General features: G+C 39.6%; 1 protein-coding gene across 3 annotated transcripts in view; it reads right to left on the minus strand.

Moving 5' to 3' along the window:
* The window catches only part of GRIK2 (glutamate ionotropic receptor kainate type subunit 2), a 699047-nt gene extending 692083 nt beyond the window's left edge, over window positions 1-6964 (minus strand). For 2 of the 3 annotated variants that reach the window (XM_015136997.3, XM_078001239.1), the window contains exons 1-2: window positions 6836-6964; window positions 1270-1677 (exon numbers count right to left, since the gene is read on the minus strand). In XM_015136997.3, coding sequence (XP_014992483.1) covers window positions 1270-1384 — 115 coding nt within the window. In that variant the 5' untranslated portion in view covers window positions 1385-1677; window positions 6836-6964. Of the gene's footprint in view, window positions 1-1269; window positions 1852-6835 lie in introns of those variants that run through there. The other variant, XM_015136995.3, reaches the window with a different exon arrangement.
* Between the last annotated feature and the right edge of the window lie 13198 nt (window positions 6965-20162).

Genomic DNA, 20162 nt, shown 5'->3' on the forward strand with positions numbered 1-20162 from the left:
GAGATGCTGTTGGCATGATAGAAGATGCAGGCAATCACTCTTCAGTTTAAATTTGACCGAGTGACTTAATGTGTCTGCATTTATCTCAAAGACATATGCTCAGGATTACATGGTGTCCTGCACTCTTTGGTCTGAATCCACTTAAACTGTCAGAGGAAGTGCCTACAATGGGAGCATTTATCCTGTTGGCTTTCTCCTTTCTTCCTCTTATCTACTTTAGAGAACTTTTCCTGACTAGTTCTGCTCCTACTAAAACTCCTTTGGCCATCCAGAGCACCGGAGCGTCGCCCATGCTTCATTTATCCAAGCAATCACTCTGACCCTCTGACCAGGGTTTCCATTGGAATCCCACGTTTAGATTTTCCTCCAAGCTCCAAAGAAAACCTGATTCTCAGAAAAGCAATGCATTTCCATAAAAAAAAAAAAGTAACTACCTAGCATCTTTCGTCTTGCCAGAGTGAAATAAAGATGCAGACTTAGTCACCCCTCCTTAAACAACTACTCTTCCCCACCGCCCCCAGATACTATCTTTCATTAATTAGTCCATAACGTCCAGAAAGCTGTGAGAGGGGGACTCAGCAAGTTAAAAGCAAAAACAAACAAAAAGCTGTTCTAATTTTGACGCTATTTCTTTCCAGCTAAGTAGCAGCCTCCCTGTGTTAAGTAGAACCTCGAATCTTACAACATTTTTTAAAGCTCTGCATCCCAGTAAGGGGACCAGGGACTGGAAAAGCGGTGAAAACAATCGAAAAGGCTCTCTGGCAAAATAAATCAAAAGGATTAGTACCTTTCATTTGCACGTGAGAACTGCCCTGGTCACTGGCAGAAGCGGACAGGCGCAACTCGCCAAAGAGTTACCGGGTGTTAACTCACCAGCCTCGCAAGCTGAGAGGCGTGCAGCCCCGGCGCGCACTTTCGCGCGGACAGCGCACCCCTGCAAGCTCGCAGGGCTCCGGGGGAGACAGGCGCGAGTGGCGGCTGACCGTGCCTCCAGCGTCATCATCATCTCCTTGGCAAGCTACTGTGGGGAGGTAATGCAGAGACCACTACCAGACACTGGCCCTCCCTTCACCCTCCCGCGGCTAAAAATAAAAATAAAGAAGAGAATAAATGAAAGCACAAGGAGTTCTTTAAAAGCCCCAGGAGACGACAGAACAGTGAGCAGATCAGAATCCACGGAGCCCACCGCCAGGCAGAGCGAACCCGCCTGTTTACATCCGGCTGCCTCGGAGCGGATACCAGGCAACCGAGAGAGATGGGGAATCTTACCAAATCTTAATACATGTGTAGTTCCTTGAGAATATCCAATCCACAGTAAACAGAGCAGGAGTTTAACGGTGCGCCTGAAGACTGGATTACTTAGAATGGGGAAAATAATCTTCATGGTGTTTCTGTGCCCACATGCACGGCACCCACTTCCCCGATCTAGCGTTCGGCTCCCGGGTTCGGGCAGAAATAAGGATGCGTCGAGTGGTGACTGCAGACACGATCACGGCATGGTCACAGAGAGAGGAAGGAGTCTCCGCTTCCCAAACCCATTAGCAATCGCTGCATGTTCTTCACTCACTGCGCCAAGGAACAACCTTCCACTGCAAGGAATGGTGGGACATCCATGTTAGTCGGAGAGCATCCGGGAGAAATCCAGCACGCACACCCACAATGTCCGGCCGCGCGAGCCTGTGGAAGCAGAGGAGGAGGGAAATCAATAGGAAATCCAGCCTTGGTAACGGACGAGATGTCGATAGCAAGCCACAGCCCGGCACAAAAGGCGCTTTGCTCGCAAGGGTTTTGCCAGGCCCTATTCTACTGCACTGCTGCACAGCTTCTGACGTGAAGCCAAGATTAAGTGAGAAAGATTGAGATAGCTGCTCTCCTCTTAAGGCTCCCGGCCAGTGAGCTCCCCAATATCTATTATGCAACCGATCTGACAGCCCGCCTTGAGTTGCAAGAAAGAAGTCGATTTATTTATGTAGAGGACATTGCTTTTATTTTCAATAAGTCTTTGCTGAGAGAATGACTGGTGTATGTAAGCGGGCTTCTTATAATCAATTGATGAATTTCAGTAAATTACTAGCTAAATCAAAGTCAGTTTTTCTGGCAACTGTAAAAAAGAAAGTGATCTAAGACGGAGGGATTTACTGCAAATCTAACTTGTGGTTAGGTTGAAAGAGTCTTATTTATACTTTTTTTAAAATTTATTTTGGCCAGGAATGAATATAGATTGGAATGCAATTGGAGAGGTAAACCCACTCTTTAAAAACTTGACTGGGGTATTCCTTGATTGCTACTCAGAAGTAGAAATTTCTTCAGTGAACTTTTATGGGAAAAATATCAAATTAAAATGGAGAAATTACATTTTCCATCCATTTTTTAAGCTCAAAGAAAATAATTGTGTGAATATAAAAACAATGATGTTTGAATTCGTGCAGCAAACTCTAAAGCCTTCAATATTTACTCCCAAATTTCTTTGTATTTTGGTTTTTTGAACATTCTTTTTACTAAAGAGGCAGAATATGAGATCATAGCTTGAGCGACATTGAGTGTTATAGATTCCTCTAAAACTGTCTTATCATTTGCTAGTTTTCTGGTGGAAATATTTAGAGTCACCAGGCAGTAACTCTCTTGGCTTTCTTTAGGAGTTTATTCAAGAAATAAAGTACAGAAATAGAATTTCTTTCAACATAAAAATACATTTTTATTATTAAAATAGGTAATATGCTGTCTACTTATTAAACATATGCAATGCTGATATTTTACACTAAGTGAAACTAACATGTATAATAAATATATCATTGTCAGCATTTTTAAATGATTAAACATCACAAAAGGCAAACTGTTAGACCTATAACTTATAATTAATCTATTTTTCATAACCAACTAACAGGGCATAGGTTAAATTTTACAAAAAAAAATACTATTTGAAGGCTAATTTTTAAATAAGGAGTGATATGAGTGATATGAATATTTGACTGGTTATTTTTCCTCCAAACAGCAAAAAACACTGTAATGTTTTCATTTCATTAAAGTGATTTTTTAATTTAAATTTTCTTAAGATATTATAAGGTGCTGATTTAAAGAGAAATCTACATTTTGCAAAGGCATTAAGTGGCATTGATTTTTTTTTTAAGATGGAGGCAATAACAGCAGTGTCAAAAATAAGTATCATGAATGGCTAGTTCTGCAGTCTAGCAGGCAATTCAATCAAATAATTCGACTATTTGAGCACCTTAAAAGGAACACCTAGAGCTAAAACCAAGGATATCTAGCGACTCCTTCAGTTCGTGTTTAAAATCTCTCTTATAAAACACATACACAGCCCAACATGTTCTGTCTTGTATTAGCTGTCTCATTTATTCCATTCTGTTTGTTCATTTTCTTTTTGATCCTAGCAGAGATAATAATGACTGCCAGGGGAAAAAAATAATTCTTTGCATTTTTATCTGCCAATATAACTGATATCTACTGCCTGAAAATAGCATTTTTTATTGTGACTAATCAAAATACTGAAATTTCGCAGTGTAGCTGGCATTTATTGGAACGTGAGAAAACAAAATGTACCATATCTCTTTGTTCATGTATTCCGTTAATATAATGACATTTTACATTATGGTCGCAACTTTTCCACTTGAAACTAGCATTCTAAACTATTTATTTTGGGGGGTTTATTTGGATGTCTAGTTGGAAAAGTGAAAGATCAAACTTCTATATTCACGAAGTTATTACACAATAAATTAAACAGTTAAAAGACTGTATTTTTTTTTACTATTAATTGATCCCCAAATAACCAATTTTGCACATATGGTAAATTAGATTCATTTACATCCATTAACTCAGCTGAAAGGCTTTAACACAACAGATAGCAATTCCACCTGTCCAATTGAACTTCTAAAAGACTGGAGACGACCTTTCTTCAGTACCACGGACAGCGCTCCTGGCATTATTTATTCTGGAGTAGTACATTGAAAGTAGTACAATAAATGACTAACATGATATTTGAGTGACAATGTGCAAATTTCTACTACACAGAGTAAAGGAATTGGAATTATTGCATTGTTCACATTATCAAGAGGACTATTTTATCAACTGTGTTGTATTTTTCAGTGCAACTAACTGGGATTGCTTGATAAGCCCAAGATGTAGTCATCTTTTTTTGTAATAAGGCATATTATTTAAAAAACCACATATTAATTGTGAGTTTCCTCATGAACACTGAACTACTTGTTTGTCAGTACAAAAAAAATTGCCAGAAAGACCACAATTCAGAATGCCAAATAACATGCTGTCAATATTCAGTGGCTAAAGACATTTTTTAAATGTACAATTAGTTATCACTTTCAATTCTCCACCTCCAGATTTCCATCTGTTACTAGGGTAATTAGATTAATTCTTGTTCTTTCTCATTAAACTCACTCACTTCCTAGGGGGGAAATGCTAAATTTACCTGCCTATACTACAATAAAATGATTTGGTGGCATAGTTGATGCCTTAATGTGTGGCAATTTTGAAGTTATTACAATTTCTCCCCAATACTGATACCACACATCATAGTTCTGAGGTTATATAAAGGATGAATAAATTCCTTATACAGTATTTCACTGACTAGATTTAACCCTTTTAAAAATTGTGTCAGTTCTGTAATTTGCTCCTTCCTTAAAGGAAAAAGAAAACCACTGCTATTGGATATCAGGCAATTATATATACTAAGTAATAGTAAGATTTATATATTTTATTCTATGGTCTCATTTTTTTCCCTCATTTTAACCATATGGCACTCTTTATTTCTAGGAGCCAAAGCTCTGTAGGTTCCAAGGTCAAAGCAGAGATAAACTGCAAATACACACATACATGCACACACAGAGAGAAGCTGTGTTTAGAAGTATACTTCAAAAAAAAATCATAGAAGACTAACACAAATATCAAACCTATGATAAATTGACAAAGAAGAAAATGCATATCATGTCAACGTAAAGCTTCTTCCAACAACAATAACAACAAAAACCTCTAGCTTCATCTTTCACTATATTTTTATAGTTGCGTATACTAATGACCTCTTATTCTTGTGCACTATTACTTGAGAAGCAATTTTAGTTTCCTATTCTCCCAGTGAAAATGAATCTTATTCTAGTTAGCTGCCACCTGCTGGGGTATGAGGAAATGTGTAATAATCTTTATAGCACAACATTTAAAAAGACAATGCCTATACCTTTTGCTGGAAACAGCAAATACATATCCCAAAACAACCTGAATTTCAAAGATGTTTCAAAGGTTCTTACACACCATAGTTATATTTAAATTTTTCACATGGAATTCTTACTAAGGATTTCACTTGACTTGTCACAGAAGTCCTGCTGTTACGTGACATTTGAGAAACCTCATCTTATAGTAACACTTAACCTATTATTCCATCAAAGTGGCCTGTTGCACTGCAACTTAGCTAAAATAAACAGTGTGTTTATATACGGCAATAAAGATCTCAGAGAATAAAGTCAGGACGGAATCAGGTTTCAGTTGAAATCACACTGTTGCATACTTGCAACTCACTCTTCTTAACTATGCATGCTTTGGTATCCCTTATGATTCTGAACACATTATCTGTTCCACCAACATTCTGTTGCACTGATGATTAATGACATTTAGAGTTTTGATTAATTTTTAGATACTAAAATAATTGTCTTAATTAAGAAATTGAAGTGGAATAAATTTACATATCCCAGAACTTTTTTTTTTTAATTTCAGCCTGTGTGATCTTCAATGGGTTTAAATAGGAGAAAACAAACAGATAAGACTTCCAAACATTGCTCAATTCTCTATCACATTCCTCTTGTGCATTTCAATTTTTTGTTGTTTGTTTGACTCAAAAGTTTTTAAGGCCACTGGAAGTTGATAGGCTGTCTTGGTGATTACAGGAATAGACTCGATAAAGTTAGAAAGTAATGAACTAAGACAAATCAAGATTGAAACACAATTGCATTTCCTCCAGCAACTAAACTGACTAATTAAGACTCAAATGAACCAATCATCTCTCGTGAAATGAAAATAATCATCAATCCATAAGATAATTTCTGATGACAGAATACTTACAGTATGAAGATGAATAAATGATAGAAGATAATCTGTGCATTACCAAAAGACTAGTAGTAGTAAGTTTTCTAATATTCCCCTTTGCTTAAATTGGAAATCATTATCTAAAGAGCCTCAGCTCGGTCGTGTTGTTTGGTAAAGAAACTGTCTCCTTAAAGGTAAAAATATCAGAGGATGTGGTTCGTTAAAAGTTCTTGAGGTTTATGATCCACCCTGGTAACACTGCCCCCTCCTTACCCTAATGGGAGGCCCTCCAAGTTTTTTCAGAAGCTCTTAATACGGGTACCGGTAAAAATAAATGTACTTCCTCAGCGCAGAACTAAGGAGTAGGGTTAATGGAAGGATGGGTGGACAGAAGGAGGGATGGGGAGTTCGTCAGACCCGCAGGCAGACACACAGTTTCTTGCCATCTGTCTCATTCTCTTCGCCTCGCGTGAGTCCCCATAGCCGAGGCCACTTCCTGACACGTCCACTTATTAAATCATTTTATGTGGAGAACATAGGCGACTGCAGCCAACAGAGCCACTTGCATGCTTGACGGGAATTGGCTGAGACAAGCCCGACAAAGACACTCGCAGTGAATCGGTCCAGCGGATGCCCCGAGCACACTGAGGTCCGCAGCGCTGCTGTTTGCCTTCTTCCTTCTCTCCAGGTGGAAAATGCCCCTCGCCCACCCGCAGTCCCTCCCGTCCTCTTGAAAACAAACACCTTGTGAAGGAGCCCGGAGTGCAGCCCACCGCCGGGTAGTCCTTACCTGGCGCTAGGGGTGAGGTGGGTGGGGAGGGGGTGGGGTGGTCCTCGGGGAGGAGCAGCCGGAGGAGGTCGGGCGGAAAGTCCCCGGCTCCCAGACCGACCAGCGCAGCTGCCGGCGCCGAGCGCGAGTGACGGCAAAGGCGAAGACGGTGACCGAGGAGCAGCAGCGGCGGCGGCGGCGGCGGCGGCAGAGGCAGAGACAGACACGCCTCCTGGCGGGGGTTCCTCGCCTCTTGGTTTAAAGGCGCCGCGCTCCTTTCCCCGCGGCCCCTGCACGCCCCTGGCCACAGCGGCTACTCGGGGATACCTCCCACTCCTGGACCACAGGAGCTAGAGCGAGAGAATTCCTGGTGTCCTTAGACTTGGATGTTACGATGCCTCCGGCTGGACTTCGCTCCCTTAGCGCACACCCGCCTCTTGGGATGGGGAGACTAAGGCCGAGAAGCTCTGTCAGGGAGTGAGTGATGCAAAGCGCCGAGGAATTTGCCTAGCCTTGGGTGGTAACACATATAAGGAGCCCAAACACATTTGCTTCTGGGTGATGGCTTTTATACCTCTCCGAAACCATAGCAACGAAACTTCTCCACTGCCAGGGCTTGGAGGGCAGCTGGTAGTCTCCAAAGTGGACCTCTTAGTCCAACTACGGTCATTTCCCTTTGAGGTTTGCAAGAAAGATCTTGATCTGCGCACCCTCCCACCCCGACCTCCAGCGCACACAGCAAACGCGCTCTGGTAGCGCTGCTGCCGGTATTCCCTCAGATGCCGGGAGTCACAGTGCCCTGCTACCTGCCACCATTGCTGAGAACAGATGCCTGGAAACGGACTTTTCCTGAGTGTCAGGAAGTCGGCGCAATGTCTCTGTGTATGTCTGGCGCCTTAAATAGCAGACCCTCCTCTCCCCACCAAACTCCCGCCCAGGTACAGCAACTCTCAACCTAAACACATTTCAGAAAGAAGTCGGATTCGAGATCTAGTGGGCGCCGAACCTTAGGTCGCAGACTCCAAGATTGGAGAGAGGAGTCTGGGGAGCAGCCCTGGTTTGGCGGTCACCCGTCCAAGTTTTCGGGAGGACTCTTTTAAAGGCCAGAGATGGGGAGGGGCACCTGAGTCCCTGAGTATTCCCGCAGCTTGGCTTCCAGGGAGGGGCTGGAGGCGGTGAGCGCACCAGGCTCTCCCTGCTTCTCCGTGGAAACGATTAGCTTCTGCAAACAATCCCTGAGTTCCGCTCCTCTGGGTCGGAAAAGTCAACATCTATTCAATACCGTTGCTATTTTATCCTCAGCCCTACAATATTAACAGGAGCTGAGTTTAGCAGTATCCCCCAGAGGAAGTTGGCGAGCTGAGATTCGCGAGGAGATTTGAGTGAGACTAAGCGGGAACAGGCCAGGCGCACTGGACTCAGGAGACCATTTCAAACGGGTTGTATAAAGAAGGGGCCAGTTGGGATTCCACGGCTCTGCAGTCCCCTAGCAGTTCCAATTCCTGGTGGCTCTCCACTATCTATCTAATTCCGAGGTCCGGGAAGTAGAGAGGCTCTGAGTCCCCAGGGACCAGTTGTCTGAGCTGGAGACCAGAACTTGCCCTTTTGCTTCCTCCTTCACTGCAGCCCTAGTAGAGCTAAGCTCTCGCCGGACCCTGGCACAGCAGGGTCATGTTCCACACCCTGAGGCTAGCGCCTGGCTCAGAATAGCTCTGAAACACAGAAATTCAGTCCTGCCAAAACCGCCAGTCTTTCCCTCTTGATCACCACCCAGGACGCTCTGCGCCCCGGTCCCCACAACACGCCTACAGAGCGCATTCTTGGGTGGGGCAGGGTGGGGGTAGGGGGACTGGGGGCTTATGTTAAGGAGAGATGCGTTAGTGGCAATGGAGAGTCCCTTAGTCATTTGAAGATCCCAGGGGTGGCTGGGAGGTTCCCGTAATTAAGTCAACAGCAGCCTTGTTCTACCCAGTAAATAAATAGTCAATGACTCTATTGTGCATCCTGGAGCGGGCAGCACAGACGCGTGACCGGTTCTGGGCGCCTGGGCTCCAGCTGCTGTGACCTGCAGCCTAATGGGACCTCGAGGCACAACCGAGTTTGGGCCAGACTCCGAAAAAATTCCCCATTCTGTCCCATTCCCCCATGGGAGTAAAGGAAGACAACTTGTCTACTGGCTAAAGGCTCTCTCCTTGTCATGATTACATCCACCCACTTCCAGGGAGAAAGGAGCAAAACACCAGCACGAGCAGATTCCAGTGGAAATCCCTGAGTGAAGGCACCCAGCTCTTTTGTGATAACTGTGAGGGTGTAGAACAGAGTATGTCTAATTTGACATTAAGTGTTTAGCGTAGTGTCTGGTATGCAGTAGGTGCCGGATAAAGAATGGTACTGGGATAGACCTTCCGCTTTCCACACTGTTGCCCCCAGGCCCACTTTGTACTTGGAAAAGGAGAGGCTTACTAACAACTTCTGTTAGTACTGTGTATGATTTGAGAGCCGTGTCATGAATCTAGTTTTTTTGAAGCAAACAGGACACACTTGTAAAGACAGAAATAACAAGTCCTAACAACAGCATAGGAGAAAAGGGAGAGAGCTGGGAGTGTAGAACAAATCAAAATTATGCGTGCTGTGACAAATTAATTTGTTCAATAGCAAAATATTATCTAGATTCCAATGAGAAAAACAGACTAACAAGGGAGCATTAGATACTACACAATCTATTTAACCCTTCAAAAATAATCCAATGCTATAAAGAGATATTTCTCATAATTTATTTTAGGATTTAGGAACTTAAACATTTAAGGAATGAGATCTCAAGTAACTTCTGAGGCAACCATGAAGCTTTTTTCTTTCTATTTCCAGTCACCCTTAAGATTTAGTCTTCTAAAATTTAGAAGGTTGCTTAGTCCTTCAGCTACAGTCTTATACAGGAACCACATCTCCACTCTCTCTTGCCCAGCTCCCACCCTCTCTTTCTTCCCTCTCAAAGTGCTCTTAGAACATTAGCAGCTCAAGACTTCAATTTCTGAAGACACAGCAAAGACAAATCTGAATTCAAGCTAACTACCAGGATGTGTTTGTTTGTTTTGGCTTGATTTTGTTGAACTGAATGTAAAATTGAAAAGTATTATTTTGGATCATCTCATTCAACACCTTCATTTCATAGGTGGTAAAAAAAAACAAAGTGAGAGAAAAGGAGTGAAATACTCAGGATGTGGCAGAACTGAGACTGCCTTCTAGCTGTGCAGAGCAGGATCAGGCTATCTCTTGTAATCTCTTTCAAAACTTAAACTCATATGAAGTCAAGACTTAAAGACATTTCAAGGAAATCTACTCTAGTTCAGTTTTCACAGACCTTTCTCTCATCTGAAAACAAAATGAACACATGTGCAATGACTTCAAAATTTTACATGCAATAGTAGGAGATGAATAGATGCCTTGAAGGCCATCATGGGCTGGTGAGGAGTCTCTGCACCCTAAACTGAGAACTACCAATCTATTCCAACAATGTCATTTTAGAGATGAGAAAATCTAGACAATGAGAATTTAAGAGTCACAGAGTGGGTTAAAAAGTTCTAGGACTAGAGACCCGGTATCTTACTTCCCACCTATTTCCATTCTCTCAGGTCATTTTAGCCATAATTGGACATAAACATGCTGAAGAAGAAATGAATGGATGTCCTTGATTAGTCAAGAAAGGATGGGACCTAGTACAAGAAGAGGGGGTTACCTTGGAATAGGAGAAGGGCCAATAAACCCAAGTAATAGGAAGGGAGGCAGAGTATATAATGCAGATGTCAATTAGTTTTTAAGTGTGGTGTTGAGAGTCTGTTTTTCCCACATGAGCTCCAAAGCCCTATGCTGGGATACTTTGCTCCATAGACACCTTCCTTACCACACTCTGCCTTCCACCATCCTAACTCTCATGCAGATGGCTGTTTTGTGTGGTCTCACCTAAATAATTTAGTACTGAATTTTTCAGTAAGGGAAGGGAAGGGGAAGAAGAATAGGAACAGAAAGAGGATACGAGGTCCTGTTGTTGTTCTTTGCGTTTTCTCCATGAATAAAAGTGAAGAGTAAGCTGAGAGTCTTGAGTAGGGAGAAAGTATTAGATGTTTAAGAAGAATGGAAAAAAATGTGGCATTTTTATCAGGAGCACGGAAGTGTGAAAGGATAATAAAATGTAGTTGGATACTTGTCCAACAGTCAGGGCCATTCTACCTTGATGACTTACAAATCTTTGAACATTTCAAGAACTCTCATTCTTCCTTTCTACCAGTATAATCTTAGGCTCCTGAGGTTACAATACTTTGCATTATCTCCCCTCATCTACTCCACCACCGTTACCTCTTCCCTGACCAATTCCTAAATCTCCAAGTCCTACTTCAAAACAAATGAAGTAGCTAGTTATAAGATCAATGTAAAAGTAATTCCAGTTTTTAATAACTTATTATTTTTTATTTATTTATTTGTTTTGAGACACAGTCTCGCTCTCTCACCCAGGTTGGAGTGCAATGGCACAATCTCAGCTCACTGCAACCTCTGCCTCCCGGTTTCAAGAGATTCTCCTGCCTCAGCCTTCCAAGTAGCTGGGATTACAGGCGCCCACTGCCACACCCGGCTAATTTTTTGTATTTTTAGTAGAGACAGGGTTTCACCCTGTTCCCCAGGCTGGTCTTGAACACCTGAGCTCAGGCAATACAACCACCTCAGCCTCCCAAAGTGCTAGGATTGCAGGCGTGAGCCACCACACCCAGCCATAACTTATTATTTTAGCAAGTATTTATTGAGTACCAACTATGTTCCAGGGAAATGAGGACACAACAATGAGGAAAAAAATTTGAGACAATATACCTTCTATCTATGACATTTCTAAAGCCACAAGGTAACTTCTGTTAGCAAGGTTATGATATTCTTGCTTTTACTTCTTTAGAAAGCACTAATAGAAAAGCAGGAATGTATCCGCAGAACATACACAAGTGGCATCTCTTAGAGAGGTGTGTTGTGCCAGAAAATATTTTGTGCTGGACTCCCCACCCTACCTCCAAAGAAGAAGTAAAGAAGCAGTTATCATTAGGAATATGGAAAAGTGGAGAGAAATTCCCACTCTGTGTAGGATGGGAAGGCATACAGGGGCAGAATTATACATTTCCTCAAAGCACAGGATCTAATTTGTCAAATAATAAGGAAATCCCCAAATATATATCCTTAGGACTATCCTCTAGCCACCTTTGCTCTCTACTTTTTTTCTGGGAGCTTAATGCAAGGATTCAGGGATAAACAAATTATTATTTGTCTAAAACCTACTATATTCTAGGCAGGCATACTTCTGCATAAAATACTACATTCAATTATTTGGATGGTCTTATCAAATGCAAAATTCTCATTTTAAAGATGAGTAAATTAAAACAGAAAGAGGTCATGTAATTTGCCCATGGATGCACAGTTAGTGAAGATAGAGCTAGCATTCAACTCTGTAGTTTATTGTTCTTGCTGGTGCATCAGAGAAGGAAAGTGGGAAAAAGTCGTATCTGTAACAGCTCTCTGTTTCAGATCAGAAAGGGTTTCAGATGTGGTTTCTCGATGCAAGAGATAAATCTCTATGAATTATACTGGGAATATGGAGGGCTAGAGAATATGGAGCAGCTCAGATTGAGTAGATTTTCCCACCTCAGTAACCCCCAGAGAAAAGGGTTTGGAACCAGAAATCAGAAGAAGCTTTCTCTTAGAGGGAAAGCCAGCTTAAAAGTAAGTGGAGAGATCTTGCTTTCAGCCTTTATTAGAGTTCAAGCAAACGCGCAGAACTTGAACTGATCCGCTAAGAGTGTTTTCAACAGATCCTAAATGATACCACATGCCAACAGCATTTTTTTGCAGTGAGAACTGAAGACAAAATCACTTCTGGTAATAACCCTTCATCCACAAAGATAATGTCTTTTTAGTCATTCCTTCCATGAGACAACCTACGCTTATTAGTTACTAATACTGACTATGTGACTGTCCAGTGGAGACAGGCAAAATAGACACTGGAGATGATTTCTAAGAGTGTTGTGTTCATGGATTGTTCCAATAACAGTATAGAATTCACTTGTATATGTCAAAGGATTCAAACCAACTTTGTAAACTGGTTCAGAATGTGAAACCAAGATTTTTATTCATTTTATTTCTATTTATTTAAACTGTACAACATGACGTTTTGATATACATATACATAGTGAAAATTTTACTACAGTTGGCTAATTAAGATACTCATACCTTACACAGTTCTTTTTCTCTTTTTCTTTCTTTCTTTCTTTTTCTTTCTTTCTTTCTTTCTTTCTTTCTTTCTTTCTTTCTTTCTTTCTTTCTTTCTTGTTTCTTTCTTACCTTTCTTTCTCTCTTTCTTTCTTTTGTAACAAGAACACTTAAGATCTAGTCTCAGCAAATTGTGATTGATTCAGTTCACCACAGAAGAAGTCATTTTGATGCAGAATTAAGACTGTTTCCTTAAAAAGCTTTTCCTGGAGGGCTCATCCATGTTGTAGAAAGCTACTATGGAAGGCCTTTAGAAACTGACCAGGGTGTCAATAGATTTGCTTCCTCTAATTTAATGTACTGACTCTAATTAGAAAAGTTTTCAAATCTTTTATTGCAGGTGAGCTCAGCTTCAAGGGCTGACATTCATTAAAGATATGGACACTCCGCTAACCACCTGCATTTCACATCCCTTCCTACTGAAGGATCACACAGGCTGCTCTATCAGGGTTGCTATGGCCTGGTGTGGATGTGCACTGTTGGAAAGCACACAACACAGGTAATGAAATTCAGTTATGGTTTTTAATTCTGCAAATTAATGGATGAGGCAATAAGTTTAAAATGAGAGGAAAATGAACAGAGATGAAGCTAGAATAAAAATGTAGACCCATACTCTGTATGATAATGAAAAGTGTGAAAATCAGAAAATAAACTTTTATTTTTCAATCTGTTGTCCTAACAAACTTTTAATACATAACTGTTTCAATCTGCTTCCAGATCAGCATCCCTTTGTAAACACATGTTAAATTTGAGTACAGAGAGATGGACAACTGCAATGCATCACTTAACTGCATCAATATTTTATGTAGTTGATCATATAAAAATCAGAAGCAGATTTAGCCTTCTCTGTGGACTGTAGGGACTAAGGGTTTGTTGACCACATTTCCACTTCATAAACAGAGTTATCCAACCAAGACTTGTTTACAAACTAGAAATGCAGTCAAACACACTGTCCCTGATGCTTCGTTTACTCTTCTAAGCCAACAGATTGACAGTTTTAGAGCTATTTCTACAAAACTAGATACATACATAATTAAGAAAATAGGAGAAAATAATCTATAATATGGAAAGTAATAATATATGATAATTAGAAACTGATATTTTGGTGGATAAATCAGAAAAAATATAGTAATATCTATATTTTGTTTCAATATTCACTCATTTAAAATAGTACATAGGTTTTATACTTATATGCATTTTGTATACTTATAACACTACAATAAAGAAATTAGGTCGTGAGCTCCAATTGTCAAAAGCCAGAATCATGGAAGTTAGTCTCAGCTATAAGGGGGTAGAATCTAGAATTTACAACTTTTTTCACTAATTTCTCCAATTTCATATGTATAACTAAAAACTGTCAATAGGTATATATTATCCTCATTTTATAAATGAAGAAAAAAAAGCACAGACCAATTTTATGGCATAGCAAAGACAACACCGGACTAAAAGTTCCATTAACGGTACATGTATTTAAATGTAATATCTTTGGTAAGACAGTTAATTCTCTTATGCTTTCATTTTCTTACTTGTAAAATCTGGAGCAGGAATTTATTTTGAAATTTATGAGGTCCCTGTAATTTACAAAAGTAGTGATTTCTTGGCAGCACAAATATCACATTATAGTCACTGGTAGAATGGGGTAGAACTCAGGCCTCTGGACTTTCACCACAAACTTGATGATAAAACACATCTGAAATCAGGAGCTGAGCTACAGAAGATATATAGGTCTTTGCTTCTATCCTTCATGCAAAGTCATCAGAAACATGCAAAACTGACAATCTAACTTAAAAATAAATCTTCCTACAAAAGTGATAAGTTTTGTTCACTTAGCAAAAACCACTAAAAATACTAATTTAATCATTTTGTGCCTAAAGTCAGTTATAGTTCATGTATAAAAAAGCAATACCATAATGCTTTTTATAAACATTCTTTGATTAAACTCAATCATTCACTTACTCAGTATTTGGACCCAAGCAGCTGAAATATTTCTAGAGAAAATTAAACAACTGGGCTGCAAGGGGCTGAATAGTGAGTGTCTCCTCTAAATTCTTGTCAATTTAGAACCTATGAATGTGAATGAGATCTTATTTGGAAAAAGAATCTATGCTGATGTAATCAAGTTAAGAAGAGGGTATACTAAATTAGGTGAGCTGTAAACCCAACATAACTTGTGTCCTTATAATAAGAGGAAAATTTAGACACTGGCAAATATGGGAGGACAGCCGTGTGAAGGTGGAATAGGGATAGGGATAGGAATGATGCATTTACAAATCAGAGAACATCACGGTTGCCAGAAACGACCAGAAGCTAAGACGAGTTTAGACGATTTTTCCCTCAGAGTCCCCAGATGGAACCAATTTGCCAATAACTTGATTTTGGACTTTTGGCCTCCAAAACTGTGAGAAAACAGATTCCTGTTGTATCATGTATCATCTGGCCAAAGGCAAGTACATTGCTCTGTTGACATCTATTCTTATATCATGACACATACACACTTGATCTTCCAAAAGATGGCATGACCTTGGTTTCTCTTTTGAACTTATGTTCTGGATTCTATACTCTCTCACATCCTCAAGCATTCTAATCCTGTCATATAGCATCTTCTTCTTAAGAAAATAAGAAAATAAGTTTCCATCCCATGTCTCTCTTCAGCTACAGCCCCATTTCTTTACTCACTTTCACAGTAAAAGTTCTTGAGTCCTCTGACCTTGTTTCTGTTTTCCTACCTCATTTTTTTCACACATGCCACTTGAGCATCTATCTCCTCTATTTCACCAAAAGTGCTCTTGCCAAGATCACCAACCTCCTTTGTGTTGCCAAATCCTTTGTTCCTGTTTGTGTCTTTACCTTCTACACTCACCAAGGGCATTTCACCTCTGTAGACCAACTTCACTTTTTGAAATGCTTTTATAATTACTATTTTAATATTTGTTGTGTCATACTTTTCTGTTGTTCCTTTTCAGTCTCCTTTGTGGGATTTTTTCTTGACTTGCTGATGTCTAAATGCTGGAGTGATCCAGTTTTAGATCTTTTATACTACCAAGTGGACTAATTTAGCGTCACGACTTTAAAATACTGTCTACATGCTAAAGACCTATTTCCAGTTTTTACCTCTCTCATGAGCTCTAGCTCTTATACTCAGTTTCATTTGAAGGTCTAAGAGGACCATGTTCCAAGCAGAACTATAGCTCCACACCAAACTTACACTTTTAGTCTACCCTATATTAGTAAGCAGTAGCAACATCTATGCCACAGTCCAAGTCAAAATTCTGAGTCACTCATGATTCTTTTCCTTATCTCACTATTACCCCGATAGCCAATTCATCACCAAATCCTTCTAGCTATCCCTCCAAAATATATCCAAAATCTGCCCATCTTGTCATGTTTATCATCATGACCTTGGCACATGTCACTATCATCTCAACCTATGCCACTGTTATAACATAGTAAATTGTATTCTTGCTTCTGCTCTTGCCCCTGTGATTCATTCTCTATGTAGCATCAAAGTGAACTTTCATTATTACATCTTCCTGCTTAAAACCCTCTGATTCTTGCCCCGCTCAATAAATTTTTGCAACGCTTAACTTTTAAAATGATCCTACAGAGACTACTCATCTCTCTAACTTTATTTGTTTGTTTGTTTGTTTGTTTATGACAGAGTTTTGCTTTTGTTGCCCAGGCTGGAATGGTGCAGTGACACGATCTCAGCTCACTGCAACCTCTGCCTCCCGGGTTCAAGTGATTATCCTCTCTCAGCCTCCCGAGTAGCTGGGATTACAGGCATGAACCACTATGCCTGGCTAATTTTGTATTTTTAGTAGAGATGAGGTTTCTCCATGTTGGTCAGGCTAGTCTCGAACTCCTGACCTCAGGTGATCCGCCCACCTCAACCTTCCAAAGTACTGCAATTACAGGCATGAGCCACCGTGCTTAGCCTCTCTAACTTCATTTCTTACCAATCTCACCCTCTCTCACAATGGTCTAGTTACATTGGCTCTTATTCCTTCTCTCTGAATATGCTATGCTTCTTCCAGCCTCATAGCCTTTGCATTCATGTGTTCTCTATGCTAGATTTCCCGTTTCCTCTGTTGAGAGTGCTCTCACGGTAGGTCTTCATGTAGTTGAGTTATTCTCATCTTTCAGGTTTTTGTTCCATGGTTACTTTCTTCAGGATGACTTTCCTGGCCATCCAACCCCACTTGCTACACCTCATCGCGTTATCTTGTTTCATTTTCTTCTTAGCATGTATCGCTTCCTGCTTCACTGGAATATAAACACTTAAGAGTGGGGTCATGTTTTTCTTATTTAGTACTCTATTCCCAGGGACTGGCAGAAAATAAGTTGGAAACAAATATTTGTTGATAAACACTTATTATCCCATAAGTACGATGCAAAATATAACAAGTTTACTCACAAAGACGATGTTTATCTTACATTTTTATGTCCATTCATAATTTTTAGTTAAAATATTACAAAAATATTTCTCCAACTTTGGAAATTTAAACGTGCTTTATTTTTATTGTATTTCAGAGATAGAGCTTAATGGTTAAACAAAAGGAATACTTATCACTGCAGATGACAAATTGCTAGAGGAAAACTTTTGTGTTGCTGGTCCTTAAACAACAATTCCAAAAGACAGCAATTCCACCCAGTTGCACTCAGAAGGACCAAGGTTTTTAGTGCATCTTCTAGCAGTTCATTGGCCCCTTTACTGTCACCAAAGCACAATTATTGAGACATCTCTATATTCTAATTATTTCTCTTCTTCCCCAAGATTGCTTATGTGTGACTGTTCAAGGCTCTGATAGGAGACCCATATTCAACTTTCTCTCATAAAATCTAACTAGAGTGGAGAAAATATAGAATGGATAACTGCAAATATGAATTTTTTTCTGGGTCTTTATGCCCCTTTGAATATAGAAGAAGAAAAACATTTTTACTGAATCACTGTTACATGCAGATACTCTATTAGGTATTTTGCATGTTTTATATCACTCCACCCTCCTAAAACAATCTTTCAAAGAAGAAATAAAGAGTGAATTGAAGGACCTTCAGATCCTCAGGCTACTCGGTGGTTGTTAAGCATATTTCATGTTTTTGTTGTTGTTGTTGTTGTTGTTTTGTTTTGTTTTTCACACTAGTCCCTGGGAATGACTCTGATAACAAAAAAATACCATTTTAAAAATGAAATCTATTGACTTAGACAGGCAGCCCTCTGGCTGACTATGTACATATTTTGATTATATGTTTGATGTTCACATCAATACCACCAAGAAATCTTCAAAATACTGTTCCCCTCTTTTGTATAAGAGTTGTTTCATTCCAGAAGGACAACTCCAAAACAGTTTGAGAGCAAGCTAATTTTCAGGGCTTTATCTCAGAATATTGTTGAAATGTCTCATTGATATGTCAGTTTTCTTATACTGTTTCAGACAGACAACAAAAAATTGTTGATTTTTTTCCCTAGCTGAAATACCTTTTAAAAAGAAAAGAATCCTAACTTCCAACTCCATTGACCCTATGTAAACTCTTCAAGTTCCAAACTGATTTTAAGTTTGGCAGTTTCTATTGCCTGCAATATAAAGGTGAGGGAAATCTAAGATTAGACCATCGAGTGTCGGAAAAGAAGATATAATTGATAGAAACCAGGAGACATGTATTTCAGCTCACCTCCACTGCAAAATAAGGACTATCCACCTTAGCTAAAGAGATTTTTGAAGACTGCAGAATACTTATGAAAAAAATTATGACTGTAGTGTAAGTTCTCTTGAATGTGTGTATGTGTGTGTGTGTGTGTGTGTATATCTGTTATACTCCTTAATGCAGAATTCAAACATATGAGCTGAACATAGAACAAAATAATTAAAATCAGAAACTTTTCAAAACAATTTAAAATTAGGTTTATGGAAGAATGCATACTCTTTTGTAATAAAAAAGAATATTTCATAATATGGATGCTTGTACATAACACTTTCTGTATCTACTTCTAAACCTCCTCTATCTCCTTTAACAGTACACAGACATACAGTGGTTTTTCTTTTTGTCAAAGAAAGTGCTACAATTTCTAAAGCTGCCCATTGAGTGCTTCTGAGCCATAGCCAAGAGCTATTTCAAAATGAGTACAGATTTCTTTTCTCCCCGTGGACAGACAGCATGATGCTTCTTCAGCCCTGCATCCTAAGCCTTTTCTCCCTCAGATCTTGTCCAATGCCAGGTACAAAAAGGCACTTCTACTATTAAAATGCTGACAGCAATCAAGGTGGGATTAAGTTCATTTTTTATTCATTTCATGTTAAATTAAATCATCTGTAGTTCTGTAACAATGAATTTAGCCATTCACTTAAAGAGAAACAAAAGAGATTTCAACCATTCCATCAGAAAGAAAACAACCACCAAATTGTTCTCAGATATGGGTCAAGAACAGGTCATTGTGAATGTAGTTGAACATGATTATGACATACATTAATAATTTCTGGCATTGTCTCCATTCTTATCAAAGAGCATGCAAAGAGAATCTTTTAGATACCAAAGATGACAACCATCCCATCTTCCTGACCCATCACTATGTTTTGTCAAGTCTGGCTTCCCCATCCATTTTATTTGCATCTGCTATAGTAAAACAACAGTGTGTTTTGTTATTGTTGCAGAGTTTTCCCAATACAGTGCTTTTTCGTATTTTCACAGAGGTTTAACAACTTGCAGATGAATTCTCACAACATCCCTTCAGACTTCCCACGTGGATTCAAACACAATATGCAATTATGTCATTTATATCAGGAGAGGGAAACCAAGAAAGGTTAATGTTCCAATGCTTTTAACAGAGTTCTTTCTGCATCATGCCATTTTATTTCTCTGTGCAGAAAGAAAATACAGTTATATATGGTGATAAAAGAGCTGAACCAAATAAGTCTGGATCATATTAGTGATATTGAGTTAAGCTTCGACTGTCAGATTCTCTCTACCTTGCTACACTTTGAACATCCATGAAGCTACCAACATTCTTCTCCACTATTTGGATTTTCTACCTATTTAACCTCCAGGTTGGTAGGCT

This window comes from Macaca mulatta, chromosome 4, assembly GCF_049350105.2.
Source record: "Macaca mulatta isolate MMU2019108-1 chromosome 4, T2T-MMU8v2.0, whole genome shotgun sequence".
NCBI lineage: Eukaryota > Metazoa > Chordata > Mammalia > Primates > Cercopithecidae > Macaca > Macaca mulatta.